The following is an 18,052-nucleotide window of genomic DNA, read 5'->3' on the forward strand; positions in this document are numbered from 1 at the left end:
TGGGGAAATGTATAGACAGAAACAGACAATCTCAAGACACAACAATAGTTTGTGTGTTTTTAAGAAGCATACTTTGCTCTCAAACATATGGACTATCCAGTTTAACAGCGACAGTTAGATTAGACCTAACTCAACAGCTGCCTCATAATGTATTTTTGGTTCTCATTTCACCACTAGTGACCAACTTTTTCCTCCAAGCAACTCTGCTTTAAGACAGGAATAAGGAAAAGATTGTCATTAAGTAGTTTAATGAACAAGGGTCCATGGTCCAAAATTATTTTGGCCAGATCACTGAATTACTTGTTTAGCTTCATAAGGTTTGTAGATTAAAAAGAATCAAGAATATTTTCTTGAGAGGTACAGAAAAATCATCTCTCAATAAAATTTTGCATTGTAAAATGAGGAAATGAGAGAACCATAAGCAAATATTCAATTGGTTAACTTAACAAGGTAAAAGCAGGCAATATCCAACCAGATACAAGTAGAATGTATTTTAGAAAAATCCCCAAATAAGGAAGATACTAGAGGAAAAAACCCCTTGATTTCAGAGATAATTCAAACAGAAAAGCCTGCTCTCCAGTTCAGATTTCAAGAAAACAAATAACATAAAGATGAATTTTATGACAACACGGACACCAATGTACATGGGAGAATGCATGTGCTAGCATCATATATAAATACATTAAGAAATGTATAGGCATAATAAAAAGTAAAGCTGATTTCTCCAATCCTCAAGTTTTAACTGTGAACGTGGGGAAAAAAAAATCTTTCAATACTTCTTGAAAACATTCTGAGCAAAGAGGTGGATTTTAATTAAAGCATAAAGAGAGGTAATGAAATATGGATTAGCTCAGTTGTATGAATATTTATGTAATTCTGATAGGTCACAATCTAAGAAACATTATCTATAAAGTTAGAGCATTGGACCAAATTATGACTAAAGTTCCTTTTAAGTAGTTGTTAAAAATGAGGCATGCAGCGTCACCTAGACCTTGGAGAATGGCATTATCCTCTTTCTACTTCCTGCAAGCCTCTGAGTGAATTATGAAAGGCATTTACTAATTTCTTAGACTGCCAGACAATCTCTGGCAGACTGTAGAAAAGGCTTTAAAAGCTCCTCTTTATGGGTTTTTGGGAGGTAAAGGTAGAGAAAACATTTTTAAGCAATTTTAACCTATCTCCACAGAGTAATTTCATGCTGACAAAATTTTCTTATAAAATTAAGCATTTTGGAGAGGTCTTAAAAGACTTTAAAACTCAAAAACTTTAACTCATTGTCAGTTAGATTTACTTTGTCCATCTTTTAAATAGTATGTGACAAACCAAAAACAGAATTTTACCTACAGATAGATGGACAAATAATAGATTAAGTGACCCCACTAGCCAGTGGGATCAAAAGAGTCTTGTCTGATAATCAAGTAACTGTAAGAGTCTAGGTTGGTAATTATGCTACTTCTTTCCCCCTGCCAAAGGAAAGCGACTCACTGGCTGTGGACTTTTGGATAAAGAAATGTTTTAAACACAGAATATCTGGCACCCTCTCACTACTATACACTTTTCATTGGCACTAGGTCCTTCTGTCACTTTCACAGGTTTATGTTGTCCTAAAGTATGTGAAATCAGAAAGCACACAGTTCAGAAAGTCTACTGCCTTCTACTTAAATCAAACTTCTAATGAAATAAAGAGGAATGTGAATGAGAAAAGCAGAAAAGGGAAAGAGTTAGCATAAGGCTAAGCTAGTCCTGTTATTTATGTATGCAAATGACACGACAGTAATAAAAGACTTTAAACCTGCTGATCATCTCAAAAATAAATTAGAGATACACAGAACACCTATGGGCATAGGGAAGGGAAAAGAATATGTCCAGTAGACTGACCCTAGCAATGATCAAGAAACCCAAAGACTTTGTTTTTGCACCCAGGGGCAAGCGCAGTGGCAGAGAAGCATGCTTGCATTCTTAAATATATAAATATATATATATATCTATATCCACAAGTAAAATGAAATAAAAATTAAATAAATTATATTTAAAAAAAGAAACCAAACCAAACCAAAGAAACAGAAAAAAAAGGCTGGCTTGTCAGGGGATGGGGTTGAGAAGGCCCCGGTGTGTGTACTTACATAGAGGTCAGCACCGTAAAATCCGTCCTGGTAAACCACACTGCAGAAAATCCACACAAAAACAAAAACAAAAAACAAAAGAACAGAAACACATTCCGGTTATTGAGGACGGCAGCATGCACATGCGCTCTACACAGGCAGGTGATGTATGAATATGTAACCTGGGCTTGGGGTCATGGCAAGGAAGTGAGAAAAATGTGCAAGTGCATGTTACACAGCTCCAGGACATTCGAGGAGTGCTAAGGGTGTGCAAAACTGGAACGAGCGCCTGCCTCTCTGGTAACTTTAGTAAAACTAACACAAGAAACAGCACTTCCAGGAGGGCCTCAGAGAGTTATCCAAAATCACCTGGATTAGAGAGATCAACATTTCTATGGGAGTACTTTTAAAGATAAGTTTGGTCTAGGAGGAAGTTTTTCTTTAAGAGCTTTCAAAGGGTAGAGGTAGAGAGGGGCTTAATATGAAAAAAGTGAACCCAAAGAATTCTATTAGGGCAGGATCTATATGCACTGTATATTTCAAAATTATGTTTAGTACTTTGCTTTCAGTTTCATAATAAAATGTTAGTTTTTTTCCTGATATCCATACATCACCTGCTTTTTACCCTGCACATTAGACATGCGATAAGATTTGGCTGATCACACAAGCATGCAAAGTATTATTATTTAGCATTTTTAAGAACCAATGCAACACCTCAGAAAAACAAGTCAATCAATTCTGACCAAAGTAAACAGAGAAATGTAATTAAATAAAAGAAAAAACAAACAAACAAACAAACAAAAAAAACCAAAATACCCACAATGCATTGCTTTCACAAGCAGAGATAATGAGCTAAAGGTTAAGGTGATTGGTCCAAGGTCCAAGAATTGAAAGGTGCAGTGGGGATCCCAGATAGTAACAATATAATCCAGAGTGGGAAGGAGCAACTGGAAGATTTTAAGGGTTCTTTTTTGACATAGGAGTATTTGTGAAATGCTGAGAAGTACAACTGATAACTGAAGCTCTGGGCATGACCAAGGATCATCCTGTCTTACTTCAAAGAGTAAAACTGAGAAGACAGCTGTTTAGGAATATAGGGTTTACTTTCCTGCTTAAACAATGAATTTGTATCAAACAAGCAATACATTAGTCTTTTTTCCCCCTTAAATCTGGAGCAACACTATATAGTTATTCTTACAATACAGATTTCTGATCTTTTGAGGTATTTTTGTATATATAGATTTTCCCCCAAACATTATTCTGGGATCAAAAAGACATGAAACAGTAGTAGAAATAAAAGATAAAGACTTGCTTCTTCATATTTGTTAGGTCAAGACTTGGCTATTTTACATTAGATGATCCACGTCTTGTTTATTCAGCTAAAGAAGATGGAAATTTTCACCACTACTTCCTGTGCTACAATAAACCAGTTGGCAAATAGGGTCATCAAGTCTATTTTTAACTTGGATATGAGATAACTGGCTTCTTATAAGTAGCTGAAGTTTCTCACTTCTATTACCAATGAATGGCCTTTTATTGTGTTTACAGATTAGTACAGTCACACTTTACAATGCCCCAAATATGCTGCTTTTGTACTATACAATAGGCAAACCAAACCTGTCTTTGATATCCACTTAGCTAGGTTACATTTTGTCTCCATTTGTAGTTAAAGTCTCATACCAGGAAGCAATCTGCCTTCCCATTTCATTGATGTAAAAAAGACTTGTTCCTAATGAGAAGGCTGATAAAATGGAAAGCACTGAGGCCAAGTGTGACAAGTTAACCCTTGGCAGTTTCAGTAAGGGGACATAGGCAAAGATTTAAAAATACTCCTTCTATAGAGGAGTGTTTGCAGTAAAAACATGAATGCATTTTGTCCTAAGACAAATCAGTCACTGGGAATATTCACTTAAATTCTAAAAGAATTCCAATATTCCTTGTATCAACCCTGCCACAAGGAGGCTAGAACACAATCATTAATGATAGAATTTGTTTACTAGGCTGAAAAGCAATTCTAGGCCATTCCCCATAAAATACTGGACTTATTCCTTGCCATCTTCCATGTGAAAGGGTGGTTTAGTTAATAAAAAAGAAAACATGGGAAATTAGTGCTCAATGTAATGCACAAAAATTGATGTAATTAGATAAAGTATCTTTGACCTAATATATACCTAACACATACGTGGTAGAGAATGGGATCTCAAGTTTGGCCAATATACTGAAATGACCTATGTCAGACAGGAATGAATTCAATCACCTTATAAAGTAACTTGGGAAGGTTACAAAATGAGGAAATCCCATGTTTCTTTGAGCAGTCTCTAACTGCAAATGTGAGTGTGTAAACACTCTTGGATTGAAATGGAAGATGCTTCATGAGCAATTTTCCTAGCATGTGCAACTTTAAAAAAGTTTTTATGTTTGAAACATTTTTATGTTTCAAATAAATATTTCTTGATGAAACAATACTGCGTCTTTACTCATTTCTTTAAAGAGATGTCAGAGGTTGAAGGTCAAAGGTCAAGTTGAGAGGGGAAAAAAAGGATAAAATTAAAAGTAAGTCATGGCAGAAGATGGAGATGATGGAATGCAAGGGATTTAAATGTCTCTATTTGCAAACGAAAGTTATTTTTTGAAGCAGTTCCCTTCCAGGGTCTTTTGGAGTCTGCCCACTTCAGCATGCATACTTGCCTTGTCTAATAAAAATGCTTTAATTCTGTGGCATGGAGGACTCCTAATGGTATGTCCATTTGGTCTATGAACGAATGAATGTTAAATTAGTACACCTCCAGGTGAAGCCAATTTTGTTGTCAGAAAAGGGCATACAAAGGAGGCTCTTTCCCTTTATATTTTAATTAAGTAGCAGCTAATAGGCTTTTCTGCCACTATTTATATTCCCCTGAAAGAATACAGGAAAACAAAACAGAACAAAACAAAACAAAACCTGTCATAGATAGAGAAAAGATGAAGAGAAATGTCACATCTTCAAAGAGAGAAAGTCCTTGGTATAACTGACTCACAGAAGTCCACTTTTTATAAAAATATACATTTTAGGCTGACACAGAAAAACAACTAACAATCCTGCCATCTTCCCTCCTTCTCTGCATTCAACAGCAAAGGATTTATTTGTTGCTATGGAATCGTTCCACTGCATGAGCACCTCCACGTGAGATCAAAAGGTGAAGGGTGCTCAGCCACATCTGCTGTTTACCATCACTCAGAAGCCAACTGCAGCCTAATTCTCCTACTTCTCCCTTTCTCCCTTGATCCAATTGGACTTGGTTCATCTTTGAATTAGGCTCTTTTATTTGTTTCCTACAAAGAAAGCAAATCCATTGTGGGTAACTGGCTCTGCTGCTCACCACCCAGGCAGTGAAACCACGGGGAAGGCACATCTGCCAGCCCCTGCCCCAGCACGGGGTGGTGAGGGGGTGAACACAGCAGAAGCAGTCTGGTACTACGATCTCCAGCTCCTCTCTCAGTTCTCTGCAGTAGTGTTAATCCACACTCGTGCGCTCTTGAGTGAACTCCATGCCAACACACTGCTAGTAAACACAAGACGGTTCTGGATACTGTCTTAAGCCCTCACCATGAAGTCTTAAGGTGGCCAAAATGAAGATTTGGTTACATTCTGATGATGGTATTTTTTAGTTCTTGCCATTTAATTCAATTTGCAAATATTCATTGAATATCTACTATGTGTCACGGCAACATCCCAGAAGTTATGAGAAGGCCAGAGCATTCTTTTTTTTTTGGCCAAGTGCTTACTTTAGAAACATAGTGATTTTGGAATCTAATGCTTACCCTGGATAGGCGGGGATGGCTGTTGGAGGTACCGCTCGGACTGCACCATATACTGTCCGCCCTCTGCCTCTCAGATGGGCTCCTCTGAAAGCGGCCGCTGTGGTGGCTGCAGTTGGGTAAGGGAAGCCAGGAACTAAAGGGAGACCCAAAATATGACAGAAATTTCAACCTACATTTAACAGGATGTATACAGTCACGACTTGTTGTGAACCACTTATGGAAAAGATGGCATACTATTATTCAAAACACTTCCTATTCTGGGTCTTTGAGCAGGAAAGAAATGGATTGAGAGACCTGACATGATCAAGTGAATGATTCCATGTTTCATTCATCACAAATCTTGAGTGAGTTTACTCTGCTCCTTCTCAATTTTGCCATTACAATGCAAGATGTTGGGAAACAGCTGAAGCAGCTCTGAGAACTACTGCCTAGTAAGAGACAAGGTCTTTGATTTCTGTGAGCAGTTTAAATCAGATTGATACAAATTCTTTAGCCAATTATTAATCTTGCTTCTAAACAAGATTACTTCTAAACAAGATATAATAATTACTCCTCAAAAGAATGCTCTTTTTATATTTTTATATGGTGCCAACCTTCAAGGCATACAACCGTCTTTTAGACATTCCATTTCATTTGTTAGCTTCATTCCTTTACCTAAAATATTTTAATCTGAAATGTACAGTGAGAAGGAAACCACTGCTTCCTGGCTGCTGCGTGTCTTATAAAGAGGCAGACATTTTCTAAGGGCCTGTTTAAATGTGCCATGCTATGGAAAGCATGCAGACACAGTGATTTCACATACACAGAATCCTATTTAATTACACTCCTTGCTGTAGTAAAAGGGGGGCTTAGGTCAAAGTGACCTGAGAGACAGTAAGAGAGCTGAGAATATAAATAATACTGGTGGTGCTTTTAGGTGATACTTTACTGGAGCATAAGAGCTGGACTAGATGAGGACATGAATGTGCGCATGTCTTCTGATTTCCTTACTATCAAGTACAGACTAGAATATCACCACATGCCTTTATCTTTTCTAGCTTTTGCAACTATTTTGCCTTGTGGCGTCTTAATATTTGGTCAGAAAATTCTAGCATGGATTAAGCAGAACAGGGCATGTTGATAATATTACCCCTCTCAAGAATATTCTCTTTTCAGTTATGTATTATACTAGGAAAAGAAAACAAACAGACCAAACTAGCATATCACTGTTCAGTCTCAATGGTCAAAACCCATGCCAGGCCAACATAGGCTACTTACTGATTAAAGGAATGTAAGTGTTGATACCCCCTCTTCCTGATAGGGGCACAGCCGCATCGTTGCCTAGGGACACATCTGCTTGAAAGCTGGATGCTGGTTGCATTTTAAAAAATTAAAAAATGTAAAAAGATTACAAAGGAATAGCAAACTGAAAACCTACAGATGCTCTTACAGTTCAATAGCACAAATGGAATTGTTAACTTAAATACTACCTGCATATAACTCAGGGCCATACACAGCTCCAACTACTGGGCTTAATTTCCAACCTGAAACAGAAAAGAGGACAGCGAGCATTTAGGATTATCTGAGGAAAAGGAGCGATAGACACATGTCAAGATGGCTTCACACACCTCTGGGCTTACTTTTGCCTACTATCAACTCTGCTTTAGGATGCCAGTTTAGGGTTTATATGAGAAGGCAAAAGCATTGTCTTTAAGCAGGACCAGTGTAGCTGAAGGGCATAATGAGTGATCTGGAGAAGGTAGGCAAGGCACATGAGTATGCATGAGGAGAAAGAGAAAGAAAATGGGAAGGGGGAGAAAGAAGCAACAGAAATAAACCCTGGGGCTTGGTGCCATTTTGTCCATGGCCCTACCCTAATGACACATTCTGAGTTTAAAGCAGGAAAGAAGGCAGAATGTAGATACTCAGTACCACAGGCAATGCACTTTCTTACACACCATCTTAACATTGTTAATCAGTATAGTTACTTCATAAAAGTATCCTCTGATGAATTCAGATTTGACCTGGTCCTTGGACTCCATGTTCAATTATACCATGCATGTTTTCTGGATAAACTGAAAATCCCCTTAGGGCTTACTAAGTAAAAAAGGGAAGACATGCAAAAATAAAATTCAAGGTACATTCCCAACTTCAGTGTATAGCTTTTGAGGTTTTAATTTGTAACCAACATATTTAAGTTAGCAGACTTTTTAGCTAAAGGACATTAGATTGCTATCAAACATTGGCTGCAACACTTATAAATGTTAAGAGTACCCAAATATTACGTTTGATGTCATGTTATTTCTTCTTCCCCCTTTTTCATATTGATAGGAATACGGCAAGTGATTTAAAAAGAATACTATTGTGTACTGATAGTGAATGAGAAGTCCATATGACCTTTATAATCAATACACATTTATTTAATTTTACATATAATAAGCAAATACACCCTGTTTTTTCTGAAAAAAACTGGATGTTTGTTGATTTTTCTTTTTTTGGGGGGTGGTATTGGGGTTTGGATTCAGGGACTCACAATTGCTAGGCATGCGCTCTACCACTTGGGCTATGTCCCAGCCCTTTTTGCTTTAGCTATTTTTCAAACAGCGTCTCTCACATTTTTGCCCAGACAAGTCCAGACCACAATTCTCCTATTTATGTCTCTTTCATAGCTAGGAGGATGGATGTGTGCTATCATGCTCAGCTTTATTGGTTAAGATGGGATTTTGGTAACTTTTTGCTTAGGCTGGCCTTAAAGTATAATCTTAGCCGGAATTTCAGGGGTGAGCCACCTCACCTAGACTCTTTTGTTGAGTTCTTTTCTAGCATTTGTGCCACTGCTACTCTAAAAATATGAGGGCTGGAGATGTGGTTCAAGCAGTAGAGTATCTGCCTTGCAAGTGCGAAACCCTGAGTTCAAATACACACACACACACACTCACACTATACAAATAGAAAGAAGAAAAGCTCAGTTCTATTGAAATTACATTTTTTTTTTTTAAGATAAGATCTCACTATGGATCCCAGGCTGGCCTGGAACTACCAATCATCTTCTTGCCTTGCCTAATGAGTGGTGGGTCACAGTCATGCACTGGCTGAAATGACCATATTTAAATGGCAATAAGCAGAGACATTATTTAGGAGAAAGCCCTTTGTTTTTAATCAAGTCAATCCCCTGTTCTGATTAATGTGCTCATGAATGTGCTGATTTATGTACTTATGATGATGGTCTCATATAATTTTAGCAAAATCTGAGTTTAAATCTTGCTCTGCAAGGTCAAATGTCTAAGTTACACAGATACTGCACAATGTTTCTACACAAACGAAGTGATTTTAACTAACATAAGTGAAAATGGTGGCTGAGAACCCACTAGAAGGCTTGTAGCACACTCTCCTCTTAGGGCCTTTAAAGTAGCAGCAAGCAGTTTTCTTAAATATCATGCTCGAATACAAATTTAGAATAACAGCCCCAAATGGCCTTTCTCTTTCCTCCCAATGGTACTATTATTCCTGAGTACTCCCTTTGCATGGGCAATGATATGCTGTTAATACTATTTTGTATATGTTTATTTTTGTACAATTTACAATGTTATTTCCCCAGATGCCACCTGACTTTCACAAAACCCAGAGGGGGAGAAGTACTACATCTGTAAGCTTGGGATAGAACTACACTTCTCTGGGCCTCATTTCCTAAGTAATAAACTGAGGGGGCTAGCTGATGTGTTCTAAAAAACCTTAGATGCTAAAATTTTGCCGTTGCCAAGTTGTAGCTATGCAAACAGAATCAAAGAAGTAAAGAAACTGCTCTGGTGTAGAACAGTAAAATGTAGCATTGAATCTAGAAGTTGACCTTCTGTCTTCTGAAATCCAATCAGGGGCTCTTTCTGTCACATCTTTTCTTTCTGTATCTAAAGGAAATATGACATACTTTGCCTCTCTTTCCTATTTTGTTTACACTGTACTTTTATCCAAATTGCAGAAACTTGTTTCTGTAATAGCAGTAAAAATAAGAAGACAAGAGGAAGGCGGTGATATCCCATGGTTATAACACTGATAAAAGGGGTAGGGAAAAAATCTTGTGTAGAACCCTAAAATATACAGAGAACGAGGAATGACTTGAACCAAAGCAAAATTAGAGGATTGGGGGTGTAGCTCAGGAGTATACCAACTGCTTAGCATGCCTCAGGCCTTAGCTTTGATCCCCAGTACCAGAAAAAAGGATGGATAGAAGGAAGGAAAGAAGGAAAGGTAAGCAGAAATAGAGACCTCAGGACCTAATCCATTTGGATGCTTCTTTATTCTCTCCAAGCTGGTTCCACAGAACAGTTTGCAAAACCATTGTGTATTACAAGCTAAAACTATATTCCATCTCATTTAGAGAACAGGAATCTAGATTAAATTTGACAGCTGATATAAAATTCTGTTTTTTTAAGAAGAAATATTCATAAAAATTTCCTTCTCAATGAGAAACATTTATAAAACTTACTGTATAACTAGTAAGAATGGAATAGAAAATTATATACCCACACCCATCCAGGGCAGTTACTACTAGGCCTTAAGGAAAAGAAAGCAAGGGGTCTGGAGTAACAAAAGTGGTAAAACATATTTTTCCTTCCAACTTATTCCACTCATGCTCATCTGTGGAGGAATTGGTAACAAAAGTAGACTTGGTGGGCTTTCAAGGGGTATCAGGGACAATTCTAACATATTAACCAGGAGCTACACTAGCTGAAAAAGAGGATGCTCAGGGGGACCTAATTTGGTTTCATAGGCAACCTCAAATGGCATGTTTGTACTGTGTAGGAGATGGAAGTTAATGAAAGGAAAATGCCTTAAATCTAAGGAAAAAGTTAATCTGTAAAGATAAAACACTCATAATAAAGAGACTACTTCAATGCTTTGGATTGAAATAAACAGAGATTTTTTTTGAAGTTTTTAAGACAAGCATAAACAACATCCTCCCAAAGATGATCTGTAATTTCTTACCATTTGCATATGGTGTGACCATCTTCTTATTGGTCATTACACGTGCTGTAGCATTATTCACCTAAAAATAACAGGTAGAAAAAGGGATAGGAAAGTAGTAGACCACATTAGCAAACATGAAGTTGCTCATCCAGTAACACAGTATTCAATTTAGAATGTAAATCTCTGATAGCATTAATTTAGATAATATAGCAATATAACATTTTTATAATGAATTTTAATTTAAATGTTTATTAAACGAGGCTAACAAGAGTAAATTGAAGTTTCTTGGTCTCCAAATAGAAAATTAGGGTTACTTTACCATTTAATAGTCCAAAGAAAAAATACATTTTCAAGTTCTTTGAAGATCCTTAAACAGAAGTCTCTGCATTAAGGAAACCATGGAAAAGGTAAATGGGAAACAGGTATATCTGCAAATGAGCTTTGAAGCTTATCAATAAAACATGGGTCTTTAAGGAGAGTTAGAGGAAGACAATTAAATCTATTGATTTCACCTATCCTAATTTTCTGCATTTTTGATGTTTAAGATTTTACAGGCTGAGATTAGGGAATATAGGAATTTAAGATTCCTATATCAACAGTCTTTAGAGCCACTCTGAATTTTCTAGGCTATACAGTTTATTTCATTTAAGAATAAAGTTTTCAGAAGGCCTGTATAGTAGGCACTTAAAAGAATTGTGGAAATAATGTCTATTTCTTCTGTTTTATGGCTCTCTCCACCCTCATTACAAAAGCACATAGTTGAAAGCATTCTCCATGGTAGAACAAGGTCTTACAAAGATGGTGTGGCTGGAGACAAGATAAATGGAATTTTAAAGGTAGGACACTGCAGGCCAGGGTCAGGACCAACCTCAAAGCTCTTGCAAGGAGGGTAAAGACTCACCATAGAACTTACATGTCTTCACAGCCACAAGACATGCAAACTTCAAAGAAAATTATGAAATATAAGTGTCTTATTTTGCCTCTTGGAGTATACATTGTGCCAGATTGTGTTACAGAAATCAATTTTAGGTAGAATTAGAAACAAAAAAAAAAACTTAAAGATTTGAACTGTGATCCCCTTTCCTAAATGAGGACAACTTGAAACTCCATTTACTCTAGTTTGACTCCCAGATAACACAAACATTTCACATCTACAAAGAATGGGAGACAACAGTGATGAGACTGAGATGGCATGCAGTTAACACACACACACAAATAAAAGAAAGAAAACAATCAATTTTGGAAAGAAGGGAAAACACGAAGATCAGCGTTAGAAAGGAGCAAGAGCTTAAACTAGCTGCTATTGCAGAATGCAACCAAGCAATTAAATGAAAAATGGCCAGGACCAATCAGAAACCACCAGTCAGCAAGAGAGACCAAGAGCTGCATGAAACAGAGAAGGGAGAGGAGGGAAGAACAGGGAAAGGACAGGAATAAGAATTTGGACAAGGAGAAGAATGTGGTAGGGAAAAAGAAAAGAGAAAGTGGGAAAGGGTAGCGAGCAGGAAAGAGCTATCAAGGGCAAAAAAGAGCTACAAACAGAGCTTTTGGGAAAGAGGAAAATTAGGAAAGGAAATAGGGGCAGGAAGTGCATTAATAAGACCAGCTAAACTGGAGTTCAGTAACTCTGAGTAAGATGTGCAGGGGAAAAAAATCACCATGAAGTCAGTAATCAAACAGCTCAGACTGCTACAAAACAATATGTACATCCAAAGTCCAGGCGGCATCACTCAACAGCATAGAAAATAAAAGGGGGGGAAGGAAAAGGAAAAGGGACAACAAGTCAAATCACATTTTGTAGTGTTAATGTGAGATGGCAGATGGACTTTTTCTTTCTTGTTTTGTAATTACGTTTTAAAAAGCTTCTCTACTGCTTTCATTTCACTTACCGCCAACGGGTACCATCGCCAGCTTTGTGTATAGTTACCATGGAAAAGAGTGAGTCAAGTGAAGGGCCCTAAATGCTAAACCATTGGAAAGGGGGAAAAAAAAGCAAAATATGCAGACATCTTACTCAAACAGTGGCTTTCATACTTAATACTTTAAAAAACTGGGGAAGGGGAAAGGAGCCAGTTACCCTTCAATGCATTATAAAGGGCTGGTGTGCCAGGGGCTGACTCAATTGCAACTATAGCTCATTTGCCAGCCAGCAATCGCACCCTCTGTTGAGGGTGTTATCTGGAAAGTTTAAGATACTGTCAAAATTCTTGGTATTCGACATAAAAACTACCTAAGTTTTGGATTCTCTTCTCCCTCCCACGACCTCTACAAACTTCTATTCCATGTTTATCACATGCACATGGAGGCGACTGGCCTCCCAAGAGAAAGGGGTTATTGGCTGGCCCCCGGTTCATTATAGAATATAGTGTTATAAGCTAGGTAGTTTTTAGACATTTTAAAAGTTAGTTTTGTTTAGGCCTGATCACAGAAATTCAGTCTTGCAAACTGAAGCAAAGGAAAAAACATCAAGGAAGCAGAAGGATGAACATTTTGGAGGGGGAAAAATGTAAATGAAAAACAAGTAAACATACACAAGCACACACACACACACAAAATCAAAATTAAAACCCAAACAACCCAAAATGGAAAAGGTGAACAGAAGTTGTCAATTTTATACAGTTTAGTGCAAGAAGGTAAAGAACACAAGAGATTCAAACACACATACAAGTGCGCGCGCACACACAAACAAGACAGGGTTCCAAATGTGAAATAAGTGAAGCAATACAAAAAAAAGAGAGATAAAAATGTAAACCAGAAGTTGAATTATTGAAGACATGCACCTCGATTTTACGGCCCTCTACCACGGTGCCGTGTAATTTCTCCCTGGCCCTGTCTGCATCAGCACTATTCTCGAAAGTTACGAACCCGAATCCCTGCATGCAGCGGGAGAAGGGGGAAAACATGCACATCGTTATATTGAATACTGATCTCTTGGTAAACAGAAATATCACAGTACGAAACTGACATCAGCAACAACTCTGCAATACTCTTCCCAATGTCACATTTTTGGTCCATGCATATTTTATGAAGGGAAATTAAACCCAATAAGAGAAGAACTGTAATGAAAATAACAGTAATTTAATTAATGGTAACAATAATATATAAAGCTTGCGAGGCCAGACCAAAATTAAGGTATCGAGTTACTTGGGTCAAACTATTCAACCAAGAATCTGAACATTTCTTAATATCCTACTGTTCTCAATTCATGGTGTTAATGTACATGTCCCCTATATAATCCTAAAAAGGAATTAAATTGACTCTATTGAATCTATTATTCTTCACTAACTGCTAGGTGAAATCTGACATTCAAGATTAATCATTGTATAATGAGACTTTTAGGATGTCTAATTATTTTAGCCCCACTTTGCCTGTTACTTACTTACTATGAATTCCTTTAGGGACAGGGTAACAAGACATGGTCTTGATGTACAGTTCTGCAGGGACTTGTGTGGAATCAAGTGAGACTATCACTAAGCAAAAGTCAATTATGACTATGATTTTTCTTCAATGCCAACTTCATTAAATGATCAGCTGAATTTCAGAAAACTACCAACCCAAAGTTGCCAATATCACAATCTGTTGACGTCTATAGCTGCTATTAAATGTATTAGTGATTTTCCATACCAGGGGACAGAGTAATAGGCAAATAGGAACAACAGCTACATTAGTGACACCAGCTATATACTATTCAATAGGAAACAAGTACCATAAAATAACCATACAGATGCCACAGTGAATTGGGATTAATTTCAGCTGTCCCTTGCAGCCACTACAAAAACAGAGTGGAGCTTTAATCCATTAATAGGCAATCAGGAGGCCAGGGAATTAACCTGCTCCTCTGTTCTCATCACACTACTTTCAATGTAAGCAGGACTGAGTATATGTTTATATGACTATTTTGTAATGGACCAACCACATCATTTTTTATAGGTGCTTTGACCTTACCCTTCCACCACCCAACTACAACTTTACAAATAATTTCTCAAGCTATTTACTTCTGCAGAATGGCAAGTTCTTGGGATTTTCTGGAAAGTCATTTTCTAACAGCTTTGTTGTCCCTCTAGCATCTTTTGAATATTCTACTATAGAAATGCCTAGAACCCTTTATTTTTACTGAGGTTTTTGCCTTGCTGCTTAACAGCATGAGTGGTCCCCTATATACAAAACATTTGTCCAAATGAGATATTGCAAAGAAATAGATTTTATAAAAAGCAACTCCATCATTTTGAAGGATCAATCTGACTATTCAGCATTCTAAGTGATTATATGGGTGGATGGTGTTTGGAGGATTTCAGTGGATTTTCTCTACCCACAATACCCCAGAAAACTCAATACTTAGGTAATAGAAAATTTAAATGTATGTTGCTTGCTGTGGAATATTATGGGTAATATTCCCATTAGCTAATACTCTCCCAAAGAACATCTAAATTTGTTCCAAATATCAACAGAATATATTTTCAGATACAAATTTTGATATCAACATGTTACAGCCACTTTGACACCTCAGTGTACACAAGGTCAAGTGAAGGATGCCACTAGTCTGCTTCTGATGCAGACAAGAAGGCAGTTCTCCAATCACAGAAAACCCTCCAAAGGAAAGTTAAGCCTTTTATGAAAAGTCTTAGATAGTGAGTGTTTATATCACACTTGAGAAGCATTATAACTGCTTCAACTGATTCTCACAGCCAAAAATTGTACACCTTGGGATAAATTAAATTATAGATGATCTAAGTTATTGTCCATTTATGTGGAGACTCATAGGCTTTTCACTTTAGCATTTTGACTGTCTACACGACACACATGCCCACATAAAACTGTACATACTTGCCATCTTAAATACAATTATGGAGTAGAAAGGACAGATTGTTTTGGCCAAAAAATGACAGTTTAATGTTAATGCCTGTGTGAGATTTTCTCAATATGATGTTATTATGGAACAAAATTGCATTTTCAAATGTTTTTAAAAAGAAAGATGTTTATATACCAAAGGAAATGCTAATCAAGATACCAAAGACAAAGATAAGCCATCTTTATAAGCACCTCTTCCTAGCATACAGGAGGATGGCCTGGCTGGTAATTTGCATTCTCTAATGTAAAACATAGAGATAAGAGTTACTTTCCTCTGAAGATAACAGACCTTGTGTAGGTAGAATAATGTCCCCCAAAGTTGTTCATGTCCTAATCACTGGAACCAAAGGATTTTGTGGATGTGATTAAACTATCTCGGGATAGGGAGATCACTCTGGATAATCTCAGTGGGCCCAATGTAACCTCCAAGGTATTTATAAGTGAAAAGAGAAGTGGAAGAGGCAGAATCTGATTTTATCAGCTTCAGAAAGACTTGACTGGCCATGGCTGGCCTTGAAAACAGAAGGGGGCTACAGTCCAGTGAATGTGGGCAGCTTCCAGACACTTAAAAAGGCAAGGAACCCAATTATCCCTAGAGCCTTCTGCCCTCCAGAACTGTAAGATAATAGATGCGTGGTTTTAAGCCACCAAATTTGTGGTAATTTGTTCAGAGCCATAGGAAATTAATATACAACCCTTAGAATTAAAGTCTATGATTAGAAAGGAGGGAGATAAAACCAGCATTTTTAGAGTATTGTTCTTTTATGTTGAAACTTTAAAAAAGGTGATTTTCCATATACTCAAGCTTTATGCTTTCTTATCTATTGTTTACATTTCAGTTTCAACAATATTAAATCAAAGCTTAAAAAATTTTAATGTGCTACTACTTCTTCAATAAAATTTAACATTCCAAAAAAGGTGCAGGAATTGTGCTAACTAATGACTATCACAGATTCTCCAGGCTTAAAAGTTACCCACAGAAAAGTCTGCTTCTATGAAATTGTATTTTAATGTCTCTTCATCCTTTGAGAGCTACATGACATTAAGTTTTGGGTCACTCTAATCTATTGCTTTAGAAAAATTATGTTGAAATCTATCACATTTTCCTCCAGCAGCCTCAAAATGATGAATGTATTAGATGTTGAAACATAATAACTGATCTGGACAGGCATAATAGATTACATAATCTGTAATCTCAAAAAACAAAGGAAATAGCTTAGGTATGTAAGTAGATGAATTTTTATCTAAACTCTCATTAATAAAAATAAAAAAGTTAACTTTTATTTTAATTAAAAATGATGTCACATCTATAGCAGCACTATATGAGAAAAATATAATTTAAAATTTTCTAATAATCACATTAAAATAATAGAAAGAAACTGGTGAAATTAATTTTAACAATGTTTTATTCATCCCAATATATACAATGTTTCAGTTCAATATGCCATCAATATAAGAATATTACTACTTTTTGTGTAAAGTCTTTGAAGTCTGGTGTGTTGCTGCACTTTTGAGCACATTTCAGTGGAGACTCTCCACATTTCAAATGCTCACTGTGGTCACTGTACTGGACAATGTGGGTCTATACATTCCTATTAAGGTTTGCTGTTCCCAAAGTTTACATTAATAACTCAATGTCCATAATTTAAACACATTAGCATTACAATAGTGACTTACCAGCTGTCGGGGAAAGGTCTATTAGGTGTGTGGTTAAAACTTCTGTCAAGTGGGATACCAATTGCATCACCTGCCTTGGCATCTATTTACCATCAAAGACATAGAAGAGCCAAGTAACTGTCACCTTTTTAGTCTGGCCTCAGACTGTAATAAGTAACAAGCAATAGAATGAGCATTGTAAACATATTTTTAAAATTTGTATAATCTTTCAATTTTTCCATCTCAGAAGAATGAGAAAGAAAATTTACCATGTAACTTTTAAGGGAGAAATCAAAAGCAGACGGATCTCCTGGGTATGGCCAGAACACAGAAATTAAAAATAAATAAAAGAAAACTAAAACTAAAACCCATAAAATGGTAACAAAAGAAAAATAAACTAAGTCCACTTTGGAAATACATGCACTGTTAATTCAGTTTTAAGTATAGTGAAAAATATTTCACATCAGCATTACCTATCAATTTTACTGAAAGTCACAAAGATCTACCGAGTATGACTTCAAAAAAAGTATTGCTTTGACATACTGTTGAAATAAGTAATTTCCCTTTGTGTGAAATTGAAAGCCATGTAATAGGCAAAAAATCAGCACAGTACATCTTCCCTAACTCTGCCTAAACTGAAGCCTAGTCTCAAGTCACATCCCATCATTAGAGATGCACCTGAGGGAAGTACTGGGAACACA

General features: G+C 36.7%; 1 protein-coding gene across 36 annotated transcripts in view; it reads right to left on the reverse strand.

Moving 5' to 3' along the window:
* The window catches only part of Rbfox2 (RNA binding fox-1 homolog 2), a 247,718-nt gene that overhangs the window by 14,809 nt on the left and 214,857 nt on the right, over window positions 1-18,052 (reverse strand). For 14 of the 36 annotated variants that reach the window (XR_012450990.1, XM_074084346.1, XM_074084358.1 and 11 more), the window contains 6 exons: window positions 13,628-13,720; window positions 10,866-10,926; window positions 7,373-7,426; window positions 7,159-7,253; window positions 5,904-6,046; window positions 2,124-2,163 (listed from right to left, as the gene is read on the reverse strand). Coding sequence is in view for 34 of the 36 variants with exons in the window: in XM_074084346.1 (XP_073940447.1) it covers window positions 2,124-2,163; window positions 5,904-6,046; window positions 7,159-7,253; window positions 7,373-7,426; window positions 10,866-10,926; window positions 13,628-13,720 (486 nt within the window). In the remaining 2 variants the exon portion in view is untranslated. The other 22 variants (XM_074084348.1, XM_074084355.1, XM_074084347.1 and 19 more) reach the window with 8 other exon arrangements.

Source organism: Castor canadensis, chromosome 8 (genome assembly GCF_047511655.1).
Source record: "Castor canadensis chromosome 8, mCasCan1.hap1v2, whole genome shotgun sequence".
In the NCBI taxonomy this organism is placed as follows: Eukaryota; Metazoa; Chordata; class Mammalia; order Rodentia; family Castoridae; genus Castor; species Castor canadensis.